At 33.1% G+C, this 18370-nt stretch overlaps 1 protein-coding gene across 3 annotated transcripts; it reads left to right on the top strand.

Moving 5' to 3' along the window:
* The first annotated feature begins 1708 nt into the window (after nt 1–1708).
* LOC128209507 (uncharacterized) lies at nt 1709–8588 on the top strand. Of its 3 annotated transcripts, XM_052913554.1 has the most exons (7): nt 1709–1828; nt 3336–3908; nt 4389–4547; nt 4679–4856; nt 5063–5575; nt 6001–6143; nt 6316–8588. In XM_052913554.1, exons 2-7 carry the CDS (start codon nt 3366–3368, stop codon nt 7216–7218), a joined length of 2439 nt encoding a protein of 812 aa, XP_052769514.1. In that variant the 5' UTR covers nt 1709–1828; nt 3336–3365; the 3' UTR covers nt 7219–8588. The 3 variants fall into 3 exon arrangements, with proteins under 3 accessions (XP_052769514.1, XP_052769515.1, XP_052769516.1); XM_052913555.1 differs by lacking the exon at nt 4389–4547; XM_052913556.1 differs by lacking the exons at nt 1709–1828; nt 4389–4547 and adding an exon at nt 4152–4272 and having other exon boundaries at nt 3882–3908.
* The last annotated feature ends 9782 nt before the right edge of the window (nt 8589–18370 follow it).

Raw genomic sequence — 18370 nt, 5'->3', positions numbered from 1 at the left:
ACATAAAAATATGGCAATTGAGAAAATTGAATATTGATATGAGTGATTATCATGTTGTTCAAATAGTTTGTGTTGAAAAGTGTATTAGATATATCTTATATCAGTATCTGGATTTAATACCACTCTTATTAACTTAGCGATATTATGTCGCAGTAGTTTCAGAAAAATAATAATTGCAGGAAAATAATAAGAAATATGTGTCATACAAAAAAGTCATACTTTCAGGAAATAAAATGTATGTATTCACGTTTGTTTCACTAGAAAACAAATAAGAATGGTTTTTTGTTTAAAACGGATAACTTCCGGAGTATCAGTTGAAATAAGAGTGCGATAGCTTTTAATTTAATGTATTTGAATGTTTAGACCACTCTATTTTGATATAATTTGCATCTCAAAAAAACCCCAAATGGACAAACTTGAAAACAAAGTAATTACAGCAGACATAAACATGGTAGTTCAAACATTTTAGTTCTTTGAAGAAGAAACCTGCAGAGGAAATAAAAAAGATATTAACAAAATGAATAAAGTTGTATTGATAACAATTTCTTTCTTTTAATTTGTTAACTTGCCGTTTACTGACTGTAAAACCCTGCCAAAAAGTCACAACTATGTTGGGGCAAATCAATTGTTGCACTTATGTGAAATACAATTCTTATGTGAAAAAGATTAATTGATAAAGTGCAAATAGTATATTCTGTTTGTGCTTTTTTTGCAAGTAGAAAATATGAAATAGAACATACTTTTAAAGGATTAACACAATTAAGGTAATATTCTTTTATTACAATAAAACTATAATGTAGAACACTACAATTTTTTATCATGATATTTAAATCAGACTCAAGTGCATGAACATATGTTTGGCAGTCTCAGGGACATGAGCATATTTGACCATAAGCGCATTTATAGCAGTCTCAGGAACATTAACATATGTATACCCGTTTTAGAAACATAATCGAATTCACAGCAGTCACAGGAATATGAGCATATTTATAGCAAACTCAGAAACATGAGCGTATTAATAGCAGTTTCAGTAGCATTAACATATTTAAAGCTTTCTTAAAAACATGAACATATTAATAGTAGTCTCATAAACATGAATATAAACATATATATATAGCAGTCCCAGGAGCAACATCATATTTATAGCAGTCTCAGGAAGGAGAACATATTTATAGCAGTCCCAGGAGCAACATCATATTTATAGCAGTCTCAGGAACGAGAACATATTTATAGCAGTCTCAGGATCGAGAACATATTTATAGCAGTCTCAGGAGCAACATAACATTTATAGCAGTCTCCGGATCGAGAACATATTTATAGCAGTCTCAGGAGCAACATAACATTTATAGCAGTCTCAGGAACGAGAACATGTTTTAGCAGTCTCAGGATCGAGAACATGTTTTAGCAGTCTCAGAAACGAGAACATACTTATAGCTGTATCAGATGATATTTTACCTGTCTTAGGAATTAGAACATACTCATAGCAGTCTCATGAACATGTTGTTTAAACAATAAATTGGGTATCAAAATGTTTATTTAAATTGTTCATATTTATTACGTATGTTAAATATTTTGCTTCCTTATTGCCTGAATGCACAGCTAAACGGTTTTATGCAGCAGAAAGATATTAAATTCGTTTGCTGTTTATTAATGTTAACCCGGCATAATCATGAAAGTTCAGGTCAAATGATCAACAATGTTGCAGGCGTTTTTTATTCCTTGTTTCATATCATATGTTTGATCATCATTCATATCATCTTTCTTATTGTAGTAATTGTGTTACAAACGTCTTATTTTGGAATATATCCGGTTTAATAATGTAAAAATCGTAAGTTTTACCATTGAAAATTTTGCCAGAGTATTATTAGTTATTATAAACTGGAATGATCATTATAAAACAATAAATGACTGTTTTGGTACAGGTGAAAGACAGCAATAGCGATGAAGAAAATGAAGATAACACAGAGGCTATAAACCTTTTATAGTTTTGATTTTTCTAACAATATATTCGGCGAAATAGACATGTAACAAAACATTTGTTTTCGTATATTTGAATATGTGTCAGTCAAAAGATGATTTACATTTTTTTATAAACAAGGTTAATATGTATGCTTAATGTTTTCATCGGATATTTACGGCATCAAAGAAAGAAATTTGGGGCCGAAATTCACAAAATGTTCGATATTCCATATACGAAGAAAAAAGTCATTTTAAAGGATCTTTCACAAGTGAAATATTGTACATGACTGTTATTCTGATCATGTATAAAACTGACATGGACTACCGAGTCGAACATTTGACGTTACTCGTTTATGTAACGTAAGATGTATGACGTAGAGGTTGGTTCGTTCTAATCAAATGATGAACATATTCAACTGGGCAATGATTCCTTAGTATTACAAATTGAAGCTAACATTGTGTCATTAACATAGACCCATGTCTGGTTTAAAATCCACTTACTGAAAACTTTTCCTTGAGGGCAGTTTTCGGGGAAATATGACCTTTTTTACATTTACATTATGATCAGCGACCATCATCCTTTGCCAGACGGGACATAGGCTCTGATTCTTTGTCGATGTTGACGTGATAACTACTATTAAACTAAGGTCAAGTCATAACACAAGCATTTACGACAATCGTAAAATGTTTGAAATGAGTTCAACCCGTGTTCGACGGCCGTCTTCTAGCCATTAGGCTTGATATTTACTACACTATACGTCAACGTCATAAACGCAAAGCGTCTTGTCTCCTTTTATCGAACATCGTCTTGATGTTGCTAACACGTGAATTTTACCTAATCGTACTTTCGTAATTGCACACCAACCTCTATGGCGCAAACGTTTAATTTGAAAGTACTTTTAATTCGCCTGTTTCACCATTATAAAACGGGTCTAATTTGTAGCTTTTTTCTCCTTCTCCTATATGTTAAAAAGCAAACAAAGATTTTGTCATATCAAAGAAAGTATATTTTAATAACTGATTTACATTCCACTTTGAAAATTTATATAGTGCATTACAAGACAAAACCATGTTTTCAGTATTTAAGAAGATTTGTTTATTGTCTTAAAACTGTTACTGAATATGAAGAGAAATGAACGGAAGTTTTGTCAATCTTACACTGAAATCATCAAGTTTCTATTTTCTATGTTTCTTTTCAGAGATAATTATATTGGTGTTTTAATTTATCTCCCTAAATACCCCTTGCTACCCGTGTGATAAACGCTTTTGTAAGGTTGCAAAGATTTCAATGACGCCCATGGTGACGAAACTGCAGGTAAGGCATTATTGATACATTTTCATTTAAAAAGTTTTAATATAAGAAATATTGGTTACAGGCATCTGTTGTCTTTAGCCTGTTACTGAGAATGCTGAGATATGGAAAGAAGGTTCGTAAAAACCAGAGGTCACTTCAGGCTCTTTTGGCTCTTCAAATTATAAACGAACCAATTTGCAACATTGTAGAAAAGAAATTCGAGACGTTACGATCATTGTGGCTAAAGGAAGCAAAACACAAAGGCTCTCCATGTGTATCATGCGAGACACAGAACTTAGTGCAATGTCCAACTAAGAGCATATGTTATGGAAATCCATGCAAATACCACGATACATCGGAACACCAACCACGAGCATGCCAAAGTTTAAGCAAGTCGTGTGAGTATTTTAAAACTCAGATTGTAAACAGCCACCGATCAGGAACGCCCAACTGGCGAATGACCGATGCAAAATTATGGTCCAAAAATGCAACTGAAATTGCAAAATGTTTCCTTCCGCAATTGAAAGGGAAGAAGACTTATAGCGCAGATGAAGGCACTGATTGCTTAAGTCTTCTCCATATCCTCAGAAACTGCAAACATTTTCAAGACTACTTCTCTTTTGACGTCACTGGAAGCAAAAACATCCTGAGTCAGGTAATCTTTATACGTAAATGTTTCAGACTGTCAGAATTTCTTTAAACTACAACATATTTTTTTTTAGATTTTAAATGAACCCTGTTAAAGGGCTGGAAAGTAAATTATACAAATAATATAAATCTAAAAGGCCGAATATTCACCATTGATGATAGTATTTTAAAATCTTTTAAAACACCTAAAACATATGTGAAATAGCAACATTCTTTAACTTCCGCTTAACTTAGTATGTGATAGTTGTAGTAAATCGCAATATCCTCAAGGAAGATAAATATTGGCACGAGGTTATGAGTCGTTATGGACTTCGATCTGTCTTAAACACTGTCGATTGAAACGCATTTTCATGACGACTGACGCAGACTCGGTAAAGATATTAGTATTTTAACTATTTCTCTTATTTTACCATATCTATAACAATAAAAAATTGTATAAATGACATTAAACTTGAGTCTAATTCAATTATCATTTTTCATCCGATAGACGATTAAGATTGTGCGGGAAGTTCAATATTCCATAGCGGTAGGAATAAGCAAAACTCAGTTAGAATGTTTGTTCAGATGTCTGCGCATGCTTTTGAAGGATGGAAAGTATCTATTCGACGAACCTTTGTCAATTTACGCCTTTGGACATCTCGAAATCTTATGTATGCCTTTGCAAGCCATGTTTCGACCTTTTGTAAATACTTCATGTACACTAGTACTTTTATCCTGTGTTACCAATGTTTTGTTATTGCATGCAGACATCAATCTTATTCCGTTGAACATTTTCAGATTGAAAAAGAAAAGATGAATTATAACTTGGGATATGAAAATACACCTTTTGTACAGCCTCAAAGCAAACGAAGGAGTGTGGATGAACTCGGACCAGCTGTTAAAAGGCTCAAAAGTTATCCTTCCTACAAATCGGGAATCAGCTCTGCTACGTTTGCATTAGAAAAGCAATTGGAAAGTAAGCTGTTTTATTTAAATCTTAATCTCATTCTTTAAGATTTTGTCTGAAATGATCATTTACAATTGCATTTATTAATGAATCCAGTGTTTCAAATGTGAAATAGTGTCGTTTTTAGGATTATTTAATTTGCAATGATTTGCAATTTTATTATTTTCACTTTTGCATTTATTTTTACATTGATAGCACCTAATGATATCTTTCAGGCAAACACATGTTTTATCATTGTACAAGTTACACAGAAGACCAGCAACCATATGAATACTGTATGAAGAGAGTTCAAATGGCACTCTCAAAATGGTCCTGCACGGAAAAGGTTTACAATGGCAAATTTGAGCTCTTTGCATCCAAAGCTGAATATCTCGAGACATTGCTTGACAATTCCTGCCGTTTTAAACAAAAGGCTGTTTCAGATGTATTACGCACTCCCGGTTCGCCCGTTCTCCTTATCGTTTCTGCGTCCGATCAAGACAAAATTGAAAGATTCTGTAGTCAGATTACTAGCAAGGAGGAGGAAGGAAAACATGTATGCGTTGCAATAGTTAGTGATAGGACTTCAATAGATGAACTATGCATGAATCAAACGAGCTTGGTCCTTTTCAAAAAATGTTCAAATATCAGTACTCTTAGAGCTGATGTTGACCAGCTTTTTGAAAGGTTCATTTTCAACTTTTACGAGACAAACCTGCATCTGTATTTTGAGCAAAAAGATATCACAGGTACGGGTATAGTTAAGACTCGTCTTTGGATAGTTATCTGAGATAAATAAAATAATTGCAATGCTGGGCTCACTTATCGACACTTGTTTGCTGTTATATACATATACTTAAACGTTTTATTTTGCCTTTCTGTTTCTAGTCGATTAAATATGGTTTTTTGAAAGAAATGTCCACGTAACACTGCATGCAGATAATGAATGAGTGTTATTATTTTTGCAGTGTACGATATTATATTACAAAGTTTGGCAACATGCTGTTTTTCTTTTTAAATTTTAAGTTCCTTTTTAAAATTAGTTTCTGTAGCTATTCAAATTTCAATGGAAAAGCTTTTTGCTTGTTGTGATTTGCTTGTCAATAAAACACAGTTATAAAACCCATAGTATTACTTGTGATTCCGCACATATTCGTACAAACTAAATTTCCAGAAAAGAGAGAAGAAGAAATGATAAAAGAAGCGTTGACATTGTTCAGAAGGTTTAAAATAGAAATACCCGTATGGCTCGAGGAGTATGGGCGAGACTTTGAACATAAAGACAGCACACAAAGACTCATATCTGACTTCAAACCAGTATGTGTACAAATTACATTACAAAAACTAAACAAAGGTCAACCAATATTGTTGCAGCAATGCAACTACAGTATAATCTTACACTATAATATAAAATTATGTATTGTACCGGTTAAGCTATTACAACATTCTTCAACTTCTTGAGTGTTTGTACATGTGTACTCATTTTCAGGCAATGAGGAGATTTAAGCAACTGCCGTTTGTGTTTGATTGTGTACCAAGAACGGGCCACATGATTATAAAACTGAAAGAGACGGATAAAGTTCAAGAAAACGAACAGTTTGAACGTTATATAAAGCACATCTTGAATGATTGCAAACTTCCTGAGGAAAGATATCAGATTACATTTGTAACTGTCACAAAATACGCCGACTACAAGTACAAAAGTGGCGACGAAGTTCAAGTAAAAGATAGAACAGGTACACTTAGCGGATTTGCAAAGATGAGTGTTTCCAATTCGAACGATCTTGTTGCAATCCTTTCAAACCATGTAGCCGAGGATCCTGACTCTAAATCAAAAACGTTCTCAACAGCGTTAAAGATGCAAAAGGAAACTGTTGGAGATATCTGTTCTAAGCCAAAGGGAGATCTTAAGGCGGACGTTGCCATTGCCAAAATAGATCCATGCAAGCACTCTGATTGTGATAAGAAGTTCAGGGATGAAAAAGAGAAACGGTTATACGCAGTCCCTTTGACAGAAGCGGAGTTGGATGACAGTAAATACGAACGCGTACACTTTTGGGGCGCCAAGACTAAACCAGGCATCGGGCAAATTCAAGAAGTTGGAGCGTTACATGAAGGAGGAAGTAATCATATATATATAAACAATACTTCGGAGAATGGCAACGATTGGCAGAAAGGTGACAGCGGTGCCATGTTCCTCAAAGAAAAACACGGAGGTGAATCAACTCTTCAAGCAGTCGGGATGTTTATGGGAGAGACTTTTAATAATACCGAAGGTCGGAAGTACATTGCAACACCTCTACATCTTGGCTTGGCTGTTCTATCGGAAACTCATAACGCAACATTTTCCCTATTTGGCGAAGACTCAGAAGATCACGAAAACAGTCAATGAGATCAGTTTTTACAGGGTTTTAACAATTGTTTATTGACGGTCGATGCAAACTTAATACTCTTAAGTACTGATTTGTACTTACTATTTATTATTATTATTATTATTATTATTATTATTATTATTATTATTATTATTATTATTATTATTATTATTATTATAACTGCAAATCGCTGTGAGACTGCTTATTGTGAAGATAATGGAGTTTGTACATTGGACTCAGGTCATGATGTTCAGCATGACTGTGTTTTCTCCATTTTAAGGAAGTTTATGTCATTGTTAAACTATTTTAGAATGATATTATTTCTTTATACTTCATCATTGTACTTGTTACATGAAAGAATGAGTAATCGAGAATAGCTTTTTTAAATTATGAACTTAGTATGTACATTCTGATTTGTTTTTATAGCGATTACTAGCCTCACAGTAATTATCATCTTTAAGAGATTCTTTTCGTTTACGTATTTAAAAATATATGTAGCTTATGCATTGCTATTGATGAAAAATGTATACGGAGTCTGGCGTGAAAGGCATTTCTTGTTTGTTTGTGTTTTTCACTTTTTATATTTTGCCATACCAGTTAGCATAAAGCATTTGGCCTTGTATGTATGTTAAGACAATGGATTACCAGAAACCTTAAAGCTAATGGCCTTGTCTGTAATGTAAAGACAATGGATTACCAGAAACTGTAAAGGTAATGGCCTTGTCTGTAATGTTAAGACAATGGATAACCAGTAAGTTTAAAGCTTATGGCCTTGTCTGCAATGTTAAGACAATGGATTGCCAGTAAATTTAAAGCTAAAAGCCGTGTCTGCAATGTTAACACAATGGATTACCAGTAACTTTAAGCTACTGCCATTGTTTGCAATTTTAAGACAATAGATTAAAATATAACATTAAATGACCAACACTTCGATATTAAATGGTTGTCTTATTTACCAAGTAGTATTAAATCATAAATCGTAAACAAAATAAGTAATAAAATATTTTATTCAAAATGTCATTTTTCGAATATTCGTCACGACATTACACGAACTAAATGATCGACCTCAATTTTGATCTATACTGTAAAGTTATATTGATCTTCAGTGCAATCAAATGTATGCTAATAATATTTGTTGTATTTATATGCAGCACTGAAACTTACAATTTTATGACGTCTGAAAGTCATAATTGCAAGTCCTGATTTTCTTCAAAATCAAAAATAACTAACGTATTGATGTTGACAATTGCTGTATAGGTAACATATTACCAACCTTATTGATATCTTTATTTGTTCTGTATGTCTGTTCTTCATGTCGGAAAATAGCTCATTGAGCTAATGTTTCTTGTTAACACATACCCAGCCAAAATAAATAGTCTTGTATCTTGTATCTTGTATCTTAACTATTATTGTTTATTTTTGTTAAGGTGACAAAATCAGTACCTACACATGTATAGCACATAAATCTTAATTATACACATTTACTATTTGCACGATAATGCATTTATGGAAAATATTGACTACTGATAACAAGATTGTAACCGTGTATTCATAAGCTATAATATTAAATGATAAGTGAGTGTTAAAAGATTTACAGTGATCTACTACAGTCTCATAAAAGAGGAATGCTATGTTTTCTGCAATTTTCTTTCATATGAAACTCGGTATGCGTCATAAGAACCATTAATTGCGGCATTCATTCATAATGTTTGAAAAACCAAAACCATTGTATTAAATGCGTTACATCTTATTTGGAAGTTAGATTTCATATTTAAAGCTGCACTCTCACAAATTTATCGTTCTGACATTTTTTTAATTTTTGTCACGTTTTGCGTAAATATCTGCAAATCAGTGATATAAGAGAGCTGACAAAAGATCAGATCGCGGGTTTTCATATTTCCGTTTTTTTATGGTTGAAAGCATTACTAACGGTTTAAGAAATATATATAAAACATCAATTTTTTAACTTAAATACATCACTTGTTTCCATACATTTTTGCATAAATTGTTTCGTTCCAATACAAAAATTAAAATGTTGTCAAAACGTTCAATCTCTGAGAGTGCAGCTTAACCCTCTGTCAAAAATAACGATTTTAATTACAATTATTTCTAAGTCTGAGACAAGCAGTACATGAATATGGGCCCTGGCATTGTAACATGTGGCCTCATTAACATTAAATTGATATATATATATATGATGACTAAAAATGGTTTGGTTTTGTTGTTGAAATCGACTGAAGTATGCTAACCCGTTTTGTATGCCAATATGATTCGATTGAAAATAAATCATATGAACGTATTAAATCGGATATACAAGGCCATATTATAACCGCCCATAGAACAATATTGATATACATTTCATTATGTTGATCGTATACTGCTAACATAATATAGTAGTATTCATGACTAACATGTGTTTTTGTCTTGAGCGTGTCTATGCCATTATGTATGTTTAGCTTTGGCTTCTGATCAGAACTACATTACGTTGCTGCCACATTGGCTGTCCCTTTAGTTTCCATATGTGTTCAAATGCAAACATCCAGGTTAAAACATCGATCATCAGGAGGGAGTTGAGAGTTGCCAGTCATATAAGTGTCGTCCTTTTACCCAAGAGGCCGTGAGTTCGATCGTAGACAGGAGAACACTTCTTTTGGCTCTTGATATTGACTCCAGAAGAGGAAATGTGGTAGGACGGCTGCGTTGTCGTGAAATAGATCTTACATTGGCAAATTAACATTTAAGATATTCACAGAAGGTCAAGCATGCTGCAAACGATAAAACGCAAATATTCTACAAGGCATATAACTCCGACACGACTAGATGTTCAGTTACGCTCTCCTTGACATACGAATCAGATGGGCATTGGATTACCTCTTGCGATGCTCTCGTTTTCTTTACAGTATTGGGTATTATCAAAAAATAAAATTGTTATTGAATATGAATACAACACAATGAAAATTACAGGGACAAGCCCAATATATAAATTTTCAAATAGAAACCCTTTTAAGCGGAACACTATAAGGGTGTTAACGACACTGAACAAGAGAAACAAACGTACGAACACCTCAAAAACCACATGCTCACGCATCAAAATTGCTTTATCATTAAATGATGGGATTGCTACCTTGGAACGGTCGGAGAAAGACAAGTCAACTCAAAACCAAATCGAACATTTTATTAACAGTCTCAGAAATTAGTGGCGTCGGTCATTGCACTGAAAACAGTCTAAATGATATAACTCCATTTCCCCAATAAAAACCATCCACGGACGCCAACGCTGTCTCGGCCGAAACAAATTGAGAGGAAATACAACCCGGTTTATAGTTCATTTAGTGTCGTCTATTATATGCTTTAATAAAATTTATCATACAATGTTTAATTTTCAAGCTTAATACATGTAAAACATTTCGAGGCAGCAGAAAACAGGGTTTTGGTGGATTACTTTGGTTATGCATATAGTTTATTCCAAGCAAAATAAACAGCAAGTCCTGAAATACATTATTCAATATAACATTCCGATTATGGAGCAAACTGAAATGCAATTTTCTCGTGTTGTTACTCCAATGATAATACAATGTTCTAGAGCTTAGAGATAGATACCATGACTGTTGCATAACGTTCAGACATTGTTCAAGAAAAACGTGACTAAAAACGAAGTATACAAGATCAGCCATTTACATACAACATTCCTCAAAACGTAAACAAACACAGGATTTCTCATTTGCAATAAATTGCAAAGACAAATAATGAAAATGGAAATAAACCTAACTTTAAAAATTAAAAATGCATGATACATGACAATGACAACTAATATGGGGTGCGAAGAGTCATGCCCACTCGGCCTGAACTTAGATCAATAAAACTCTACAACACTACATTAAATAAATGATAAATTTCAAAAATACGAACTACTTCAACTGATGTACCGGCATACATCCGAGGTTGTTTTCGAAAAAAATTCAAGGAGATCCGAATGAGCCATATCAAGGTCGAAATGTTTTGAGTACAGATGTTACAACATGGCGTCTCGAGTGATTTTCTTCATGTAAATTAATCTAAAGCGTTGAAAAACACTTGTAAATATGCCACCGACAATATATATGCAAAAAGCTACAGAAACATGCTCAGTTGCAAAAAGTTTAAACATAAACCCGGTTTAGTGGCAATGGGCAACGCCAAAGACATAGAACACAAATTCACCAACAAGTAACATAGAACAACACACAACTCTACAAACAGCACAGTGCATAAATACTATATATATATATATATATATATATATATATATATATATATATATATATATATATATATATATATATATATATATATATATATAATTGGTATGTTTATCAAGAAAAGATCGGGCTGATAGGAAGCGAGGAGGGGATAAGAGGTTTGTCGTTTTAACTGACAATTTCTTATCTATTTTTTTTTAAATACACATATCCGATAATGAACACTATAACAATTTTCCCCGGTTTTGATCAGTGCATCACGATTTCACTGATTTTAATTGAATAGTAGTAGTAGTAAAAACTAGTCGTATATTACAAAACTGATAAACTCAGTATAATAACATTATTCAAAAAACTGTATTAGCTAGGAGCGTTAAGTTTACGTTAATTTCATTTTGATTATAAATCAATGCACCTTTATTGTTTATGTTATTGTCACACAAAACTTTGTAGTTATTATGATTATTTAATAAATATCACAAAAAGAGTTCATACTGACTAGTGAAAGCCCCCAGTAGACTCAAGTTCCAGTGAATTCTAGTTCCAAGGCGGTATTCACATCACTTTTGGTTTGTTTGTGGTGTTTGTATTTGTGTATGTGATGTCAGTTTGTTTGTGGTGTTTGTATTTGTGTATGTGATGTCAGTTTATTTGTGGTGTTTGTATTTGTGTATGTGATGTCAGTTTGTTTGTGGTGTTTGTATTTGTGTATGTGATGTCAGTTTGTTTTTGGTGTTTGTATTTGTGTATGGGATGTTAATATGTTTGAATCTATATTTCATTGTCGTCTCCGGATTATTTTTTTATTTTTCGACTACTGGAATTGTCCCTGTTTGTTTCATTGTATTATTCATTCTTAATTGTTAATATAATTATTTTGAAATACAACACAATTAATTATTCGACTTGAATTGTCAAGTATACTTAATGTAATAAAATGTTCAAAAAGACAAAGACAAGTGCAGCATTGATATTGATACACAGCGGACGTATATTCTAATGCTCCTGAAAAAGATGGATTTACAAGTGTTTTCGTGTGTTGTTTCCCGCTAATTTTGGACTTATGAATGCAATAGTTGATTATCTTGAAGGACTGAGCTTTTTTAAGACTTTTAATTCAAAATTTTGACTTTAAATTTGGATTTTTCACCTAAATTTGAAAGAATATCTTCTGTTTTCGTGATATAAGTTTGAACAGCACGCCATTATTTCGTGAACACTTGTCAAATGTTATTTGTGTCATTGTTTGCTTGATTGGATTACGGTACAGTACAGGTGTGCAACAATCTCTATACGATCGGTCCATGTAATTGCTGATCATTATATCCATATCAGAACTATATTAGGCTGTTACGCTCAGTTATTGTAAATGGGTATTATTTACGGACCATGACTAAGAAGAAAAGTGGTGTTAAGCGAACAAAGGAAGAGGCATCTCCAAATTCGGCAAGTGATCAGCCCGACAAATTGCACATAATGGACGCTACTACGGCCCCCGGGTCATCTACGCAAAATGACCCGAAGACGTCTACACCGCCGCCCCCTCCCATCCCCCAGGGTTCCACATCGCCCATGGCGGGTGCGTATATACCCCCGCATCTACAGTTCCTTGCACAACAGCAAACGCCTCTCCATGGATACCAGTACTTTAGCCCCCCGCCCGGTACTCCTCAAAATAACATGATGAACTACTCCCCAGTCGGTACGCAGCTTACCCAAACCACGCCTGCGAAGGACAACGAGCAATACAATGCAATAATGTCAAAACTATGCTCCATTGAAAACTGTCAGAAGAACATACAATCAAAACTGAACAAAATTGAAACTGATGTCAAGGCTGTTTCAGGCAAAGTTACTTTAGTAGAAGTCAAGGTTGCCTCGCTAGAAATAAAAATTTCTGAAGCTGACAAAAAGTTAGCCGAGTTTGAGCAGAGCCGTGCGTTTGATAGCGAAACATGCGATGAAATCAAACGTAACCACACAGAATTATTAAACAGTATTAAAACCCTGAATAATGAAAACTCGAGCCTATCAGAGAATATATTAGATCTTCAGTCACGATCAATGCGCGATAATTTGCTTTTTTTCAATTTTGAAGAAGAAAAAACGTTCGAGGATCGCAAATCTGAAAATTGTTTGAACAAAATTATCCAGTTTTGTGAAGATGACCTAAAAATCGAGGACTCTAAAAGCAAAATAAAAATTGATCGCGCTCATCGCATTGGTCATTTCGAACATGGGAAAAAGCGACCTATAGTTGTCAAGTTTAACTATTTCGGTGATAAAATTGACATTAAAAACAAGGCACGGGAATATCTTCGGGACAGTGTGTACCGTGTCAGTGACCAATATCCCAAGGTCATTCAGGACCGCCGCAGAAAGCTTGTGCCATATCTAGTACAGGCCCGCCAAGCAGGTAAACAGGCATCGCTTTCGAATGACGTCCTGTACATCGACAGGGTACGGTATACCCACGACCACCCACCACCAGGGCCTACACCGGCGCTCCCCCCGCGCGGTCCCCGGTACCAGCGCCGCGGAGACACCGGCAGCCAGGATGGTCAAGGACAGCCACGCCCCAGCTAGGAAAATGAACAGAAGCAGCTTCACTTTTTATCTTGGAATGTTCAGGGTTTAATTTCAAAATTAAATGATGCAGATTTTCTAAACTTTATATACTCTTATGATGTGTTAATATTTTCAGAAACTTGGTCTTCTAAAACTACCAATCTCAACTTAGAGAATTTTGAAAGCTTTTCATGTCCTCGTCCAAAATGCAATCGAAAGGCTAAACGTAATAGTGGTGGGGTTATTATTTATTACAAGAAATCATATTCGAAGGGAATAGAACTTGTTAAACTAAATAACAAAGGTATTATATGGTTTAAACTCAAAAAGACTTTTTTTGGGACGGATAATGATATATTTGTCTGTGCATGCTATATACCACCAACTGATTCAAATGTTTATACGAACGAAAACTCTCTTTTATTTGAATTTGATTTCTATGAACAACTTGCTGTCGATATAAGATGTTATAGTCAGTTGGGTGATATAATGTTAACAGGTGATCTTAATTCAAGGGTAGGTCAACGATCAGATATAATTGAGAATATTAATCTTAATCGATATGTTGATATGCCGGAGTACGATGTTCCGCTTGACGTACTACCGCCACGCTCGTCTTTCGATGACCAGGCTAATTCTTTTGGTAACAAATTATTATCACTTTGTAAAGAAAATAGTATATTTATCGCTAATGGTAGATTAGAGCCAGGTCATTTTACATGTCATAACCTTATTAGAAACACATTTGCTTCTAGTGTTGTTGACTATGTGATAGTAAATTACAATTTATTTACTTGCTTAGATAGTTTTAAAGTTCTAGACGCTACAGAGTTTTCCGACCATTGCCCGATTGATTTTTCTTTGAATTGTAATACTCTTTATAATGATACAAACTTGAATTCTACTTATGATAAGATTATTTGGGATACCTGCGATGCCAATGTATTACAACATGCGTTAGATGGTAAAAAACAATTATTTGATGAAATTACCAATAATTTATTACATGACAATGTGGACTTTGATGTATGTATAAATAAACTGTGTGATCTTATTTATGATATATCTTTTCAGATGAATGGAAAGTCTTTTAATGTAAACCCTCTACCTAAATGCAACACTAGAAAATCATTGTGGTTTGATGTAACTTGCAAAGATCATAAAAATATATTTTATCGTTGCAAAAGGGTACTTAAAGATTCACCTACGAATGAAAATCGTTTAGCTTTTTTAAATGCTAGAGCTAGCTTTTGTGGTGTTAAACGCAAAGCAAAGCGTGTTTTTTATACTAAGGAACGTAAAACATTATGTACTCTTAGTAAGTCTAGCCCCAGAAAGTTCTGGAAATATATAAACAAATATAAGGCTAAACCTATTTCTAGTAGTCACGATGTCAATATTGATGATTTTATCAAACATTTTAAGGATATATCAAATACTCCACACTTCAGCTCATTCGACAACGACGATTTTTTAACCAGAGAGGAACCAATAAATGTTGATGATTTAGACTGCCCTTTTACGATCACAGAAATTTTAAAAACTATTTCAAATTTAAAATGACATAAAAGTCCTGATATGCAAAATAATGTTGCTGATTTTTTCGTTGATTCTAATGATTTTATTTCTCCCTATCTTGTTAAGATTTTTAATTTTATCTTTGACAAAGGAATTTATCCTGAGGCTTGGTGTAAAGGCGTCATAGTTCCTATCTTTAAGAAAGGTGATCGATCTTGTGCTGCTAACTATAGAGGTATAACTTTAATAAATATTATTGCTAAAATATTTTCAATTACCTTACGGAATAGAATAAACAAGTGGTGTGAACGTGAACATATATTAAACTCATCTCAATTTGGGTTTAGAGATAGCCGTAGCACAACTGATTGTATTTTTATATTACATACTATTATTCAGAATGTTATTAATAATAAATCCAAGTTGTATTGTGCCTTTATAGACTACGAAAAAGCGTTTGATACTGTCATACATGAAGCGCTTTGGATTAAACTTTTGAAATCTGGTATGAGTTGCAAAATGCTTAAAATGATTCAAGCCATTTATCTCAATGTTAAGTCTTGTATTAAAGATTCTGCTTGTATGTCATATTCTGAAATGTTTAATGTTACTCTTGGTGTCAAGCAGGGCGAACCCTTGTCTCCATTATTGTTTATATTATTTATAAATGACATTAATGATTGTATAGATTTTACCAACCTTACGGAAAAAGACTTACGCTTGCTATCCATATTTATGCTACTATTTGCTGATGATATTGCGTTATTCACTACCAGTGCAGATAGTTTACAATTACAACTGGACACTATATATCAATATTCATGCAAATGGGGCTTAAAGATAAATGTAAATAAAACTAAAGTTTGTGTTTTTGAGAAAAGAAAAAGCAATTGTACATTCAATTGGTCTATCAATGGTGATATTATTGAAATTGTCAGTGAATTCTGTTACCTAGGTATTAAGTTTCATTACACTGGTAATTTATCACGGGTAATAAATACTTTAAATGAGCAAGCTTTGAAAGCATATAACCATTTATTATCGATATTTAGTCGTGTCAATATAGATGTTAAAACAAAACTCTCATTGTTTGATGCGCTTGTTGTGCCAATTATTCTATATGGCTCTGAGGTATGGGGGATTTACAACACAAATGACGTCGACAAGTTGCACTCAAAATTTTGTAAATTGCTGTTAGGAGTACGCCCCCAGACTTCAAATGCAGCTGTGTTTGGTGAGTTGGGTAGATTCCCATTGTCTATCATATGCAAACAAAGAGCTTTAAGCTACTGGGCTAAGGTTATGAATAACCCAGATTCACTTATGTTTAACGTTTTTACTGAACAATGTAATTTATATAATGGTTTAAATAGAAATATCGCTAATAACTCAAATATAAACCTATGGTGTTTATCAGTCAAACGGGTGTTAGATAATCTCGGTCATGGTAATATTTTCTTTGAATTTAATGCTGATATCAATTATATACCAAATTTGGTGCAAAGACTGAGAGATCAATACGTACAACAATGGAGTGATATATTGTCTAATCAACCCAAAATGGAATACTATAAAACATTTAAATGCGAATTTAAATACGAAAAATACTTAGATTGTGTTTATAATACTAAATCTAGACAAAAGTTGTCACAATTTCGATTATCTTCACATAATTTGGAAATTGAAAGGGGTAGATTTAATAATGTTATTAGGGCAGAACGTAAATGTAAATTATGTGCACAGAATACTGTTGAGTCAGAATTTCACTTTCTACTATGTTGTTCCGCTTATAGTGATATACGAAGAAAACATGGAATAAAATCACACTGGCCTAGCTTACTTAAATTTAAGAATTTAATATCCTGTCAAAATGTTAAGGTTATTAACAATGTTGCTAGATTTATTTCCGATGCAATGAAATTTCGAGAGGAAAAACTCCAACTTTTGGCTGCTTCTTAATTTTACTTAAATAATAATAATAGTAATGTCAAAAATATTGATTATAATTATAGTTAGTATGAAAATGTCAGAAATGACAATAATTAATCATGATATAGTTTGTATAACTCGTTAATTACTTAGTATATTGATTATTTCAACTGTCAATATATATATATATTTTCATATGCATTTTATATTATATTTGTAATATTTATGCATGTACGTTTGTGTCTTGGCCATATCGATATTTATGCAATGTGTAAATGGCCAAAGGCAAGATGCCGATTTGCCAATAAAAACTTGTAACTTGCTAAAAATATGTTCTTATAAACATGTGTTGGGAATTTGATGCTAGCTTATAGGAAGTATTTATGTGCTTAAGATCATTATCAGCGACGTGTAAATGAGCACCTTTCCTAAGGTAACCTTAATCAAAATGATAAGTTTGAAGGCTGTTTTGATTTCATATGTGAAAGAGGTTGTTTACGATACAATTTCAACCTCATATATTGTTTAATTGATAATTTTATGAAAAAAAGATAATATTCTGCAATAGATAATTATTGAATTTAAACATAGCATAAAATTTGTTTATTAAACTTTAATGACTTATCCCCACCGACCAAAATTATGATGAGAGTAACGCACGTTACTGTATTAATAACATTGTCAGTGTGATTAAATACATCAATATTTCAACTTTAACGTGTGTATTATTGACTTAATTTGTGATTAAATGGTGAGTTTGATAAATTTCATAGCTTGAACAAATAAAACAATGAGGAAATGATCGTGGAAAAAGGGAAAGGGGCCATTCAATTATATGCAACATTATTGTGACAACATAATAGTAACAAACAAACATAAGTTGACAAGACGATATAAAATTCTAATACTTTTATCACTC

Source organism: Mya arenaria, chromosome 11 (genome assembly GCF_026914265.1).
Source record: "Mya arenaria isolate MELC-2E11 chromosome 11, ASM2691426v1".
Taxonomy (NCBI): Eukaryota; Metazoa; Mollusca; class Bivalvia; order Myida; family Myidae; genus Mya; species Mya arenaria.
The sequence above is the reverse complement of the archived record's forward strand: the minus strand, read 5'-3'. Positions and strand labels throughout refer to the sequence as shown.

What these genes read in the sequence shown, in the direction of transcription:
- LOC128209507 (XM_052913554.1), top strand. Translation starts at nt 3,366, where the DNA reads ATGCTGAGATATGGAAAGAAGGTTCGTAAAAACCAGAGGTCACTTCAG. An exon ending in GCAAAAACATCCTGAGTCAG is followed by an intron (nt 3,909 to 4,388) that starts GTAATCTTTATA and finishes TTCATCCGATAG; the next exon opens with ACGATTAAGATTGTGCGGGA. An exon ending in TCATATCTGACTTCAAACCA is followed by an intron (nt 6,144 to 6,315) that starts GTATGTGTACAA and finishes ACTCATTTTCAG; the next exon opens with GCAATGAGGAGATTTAAGCA.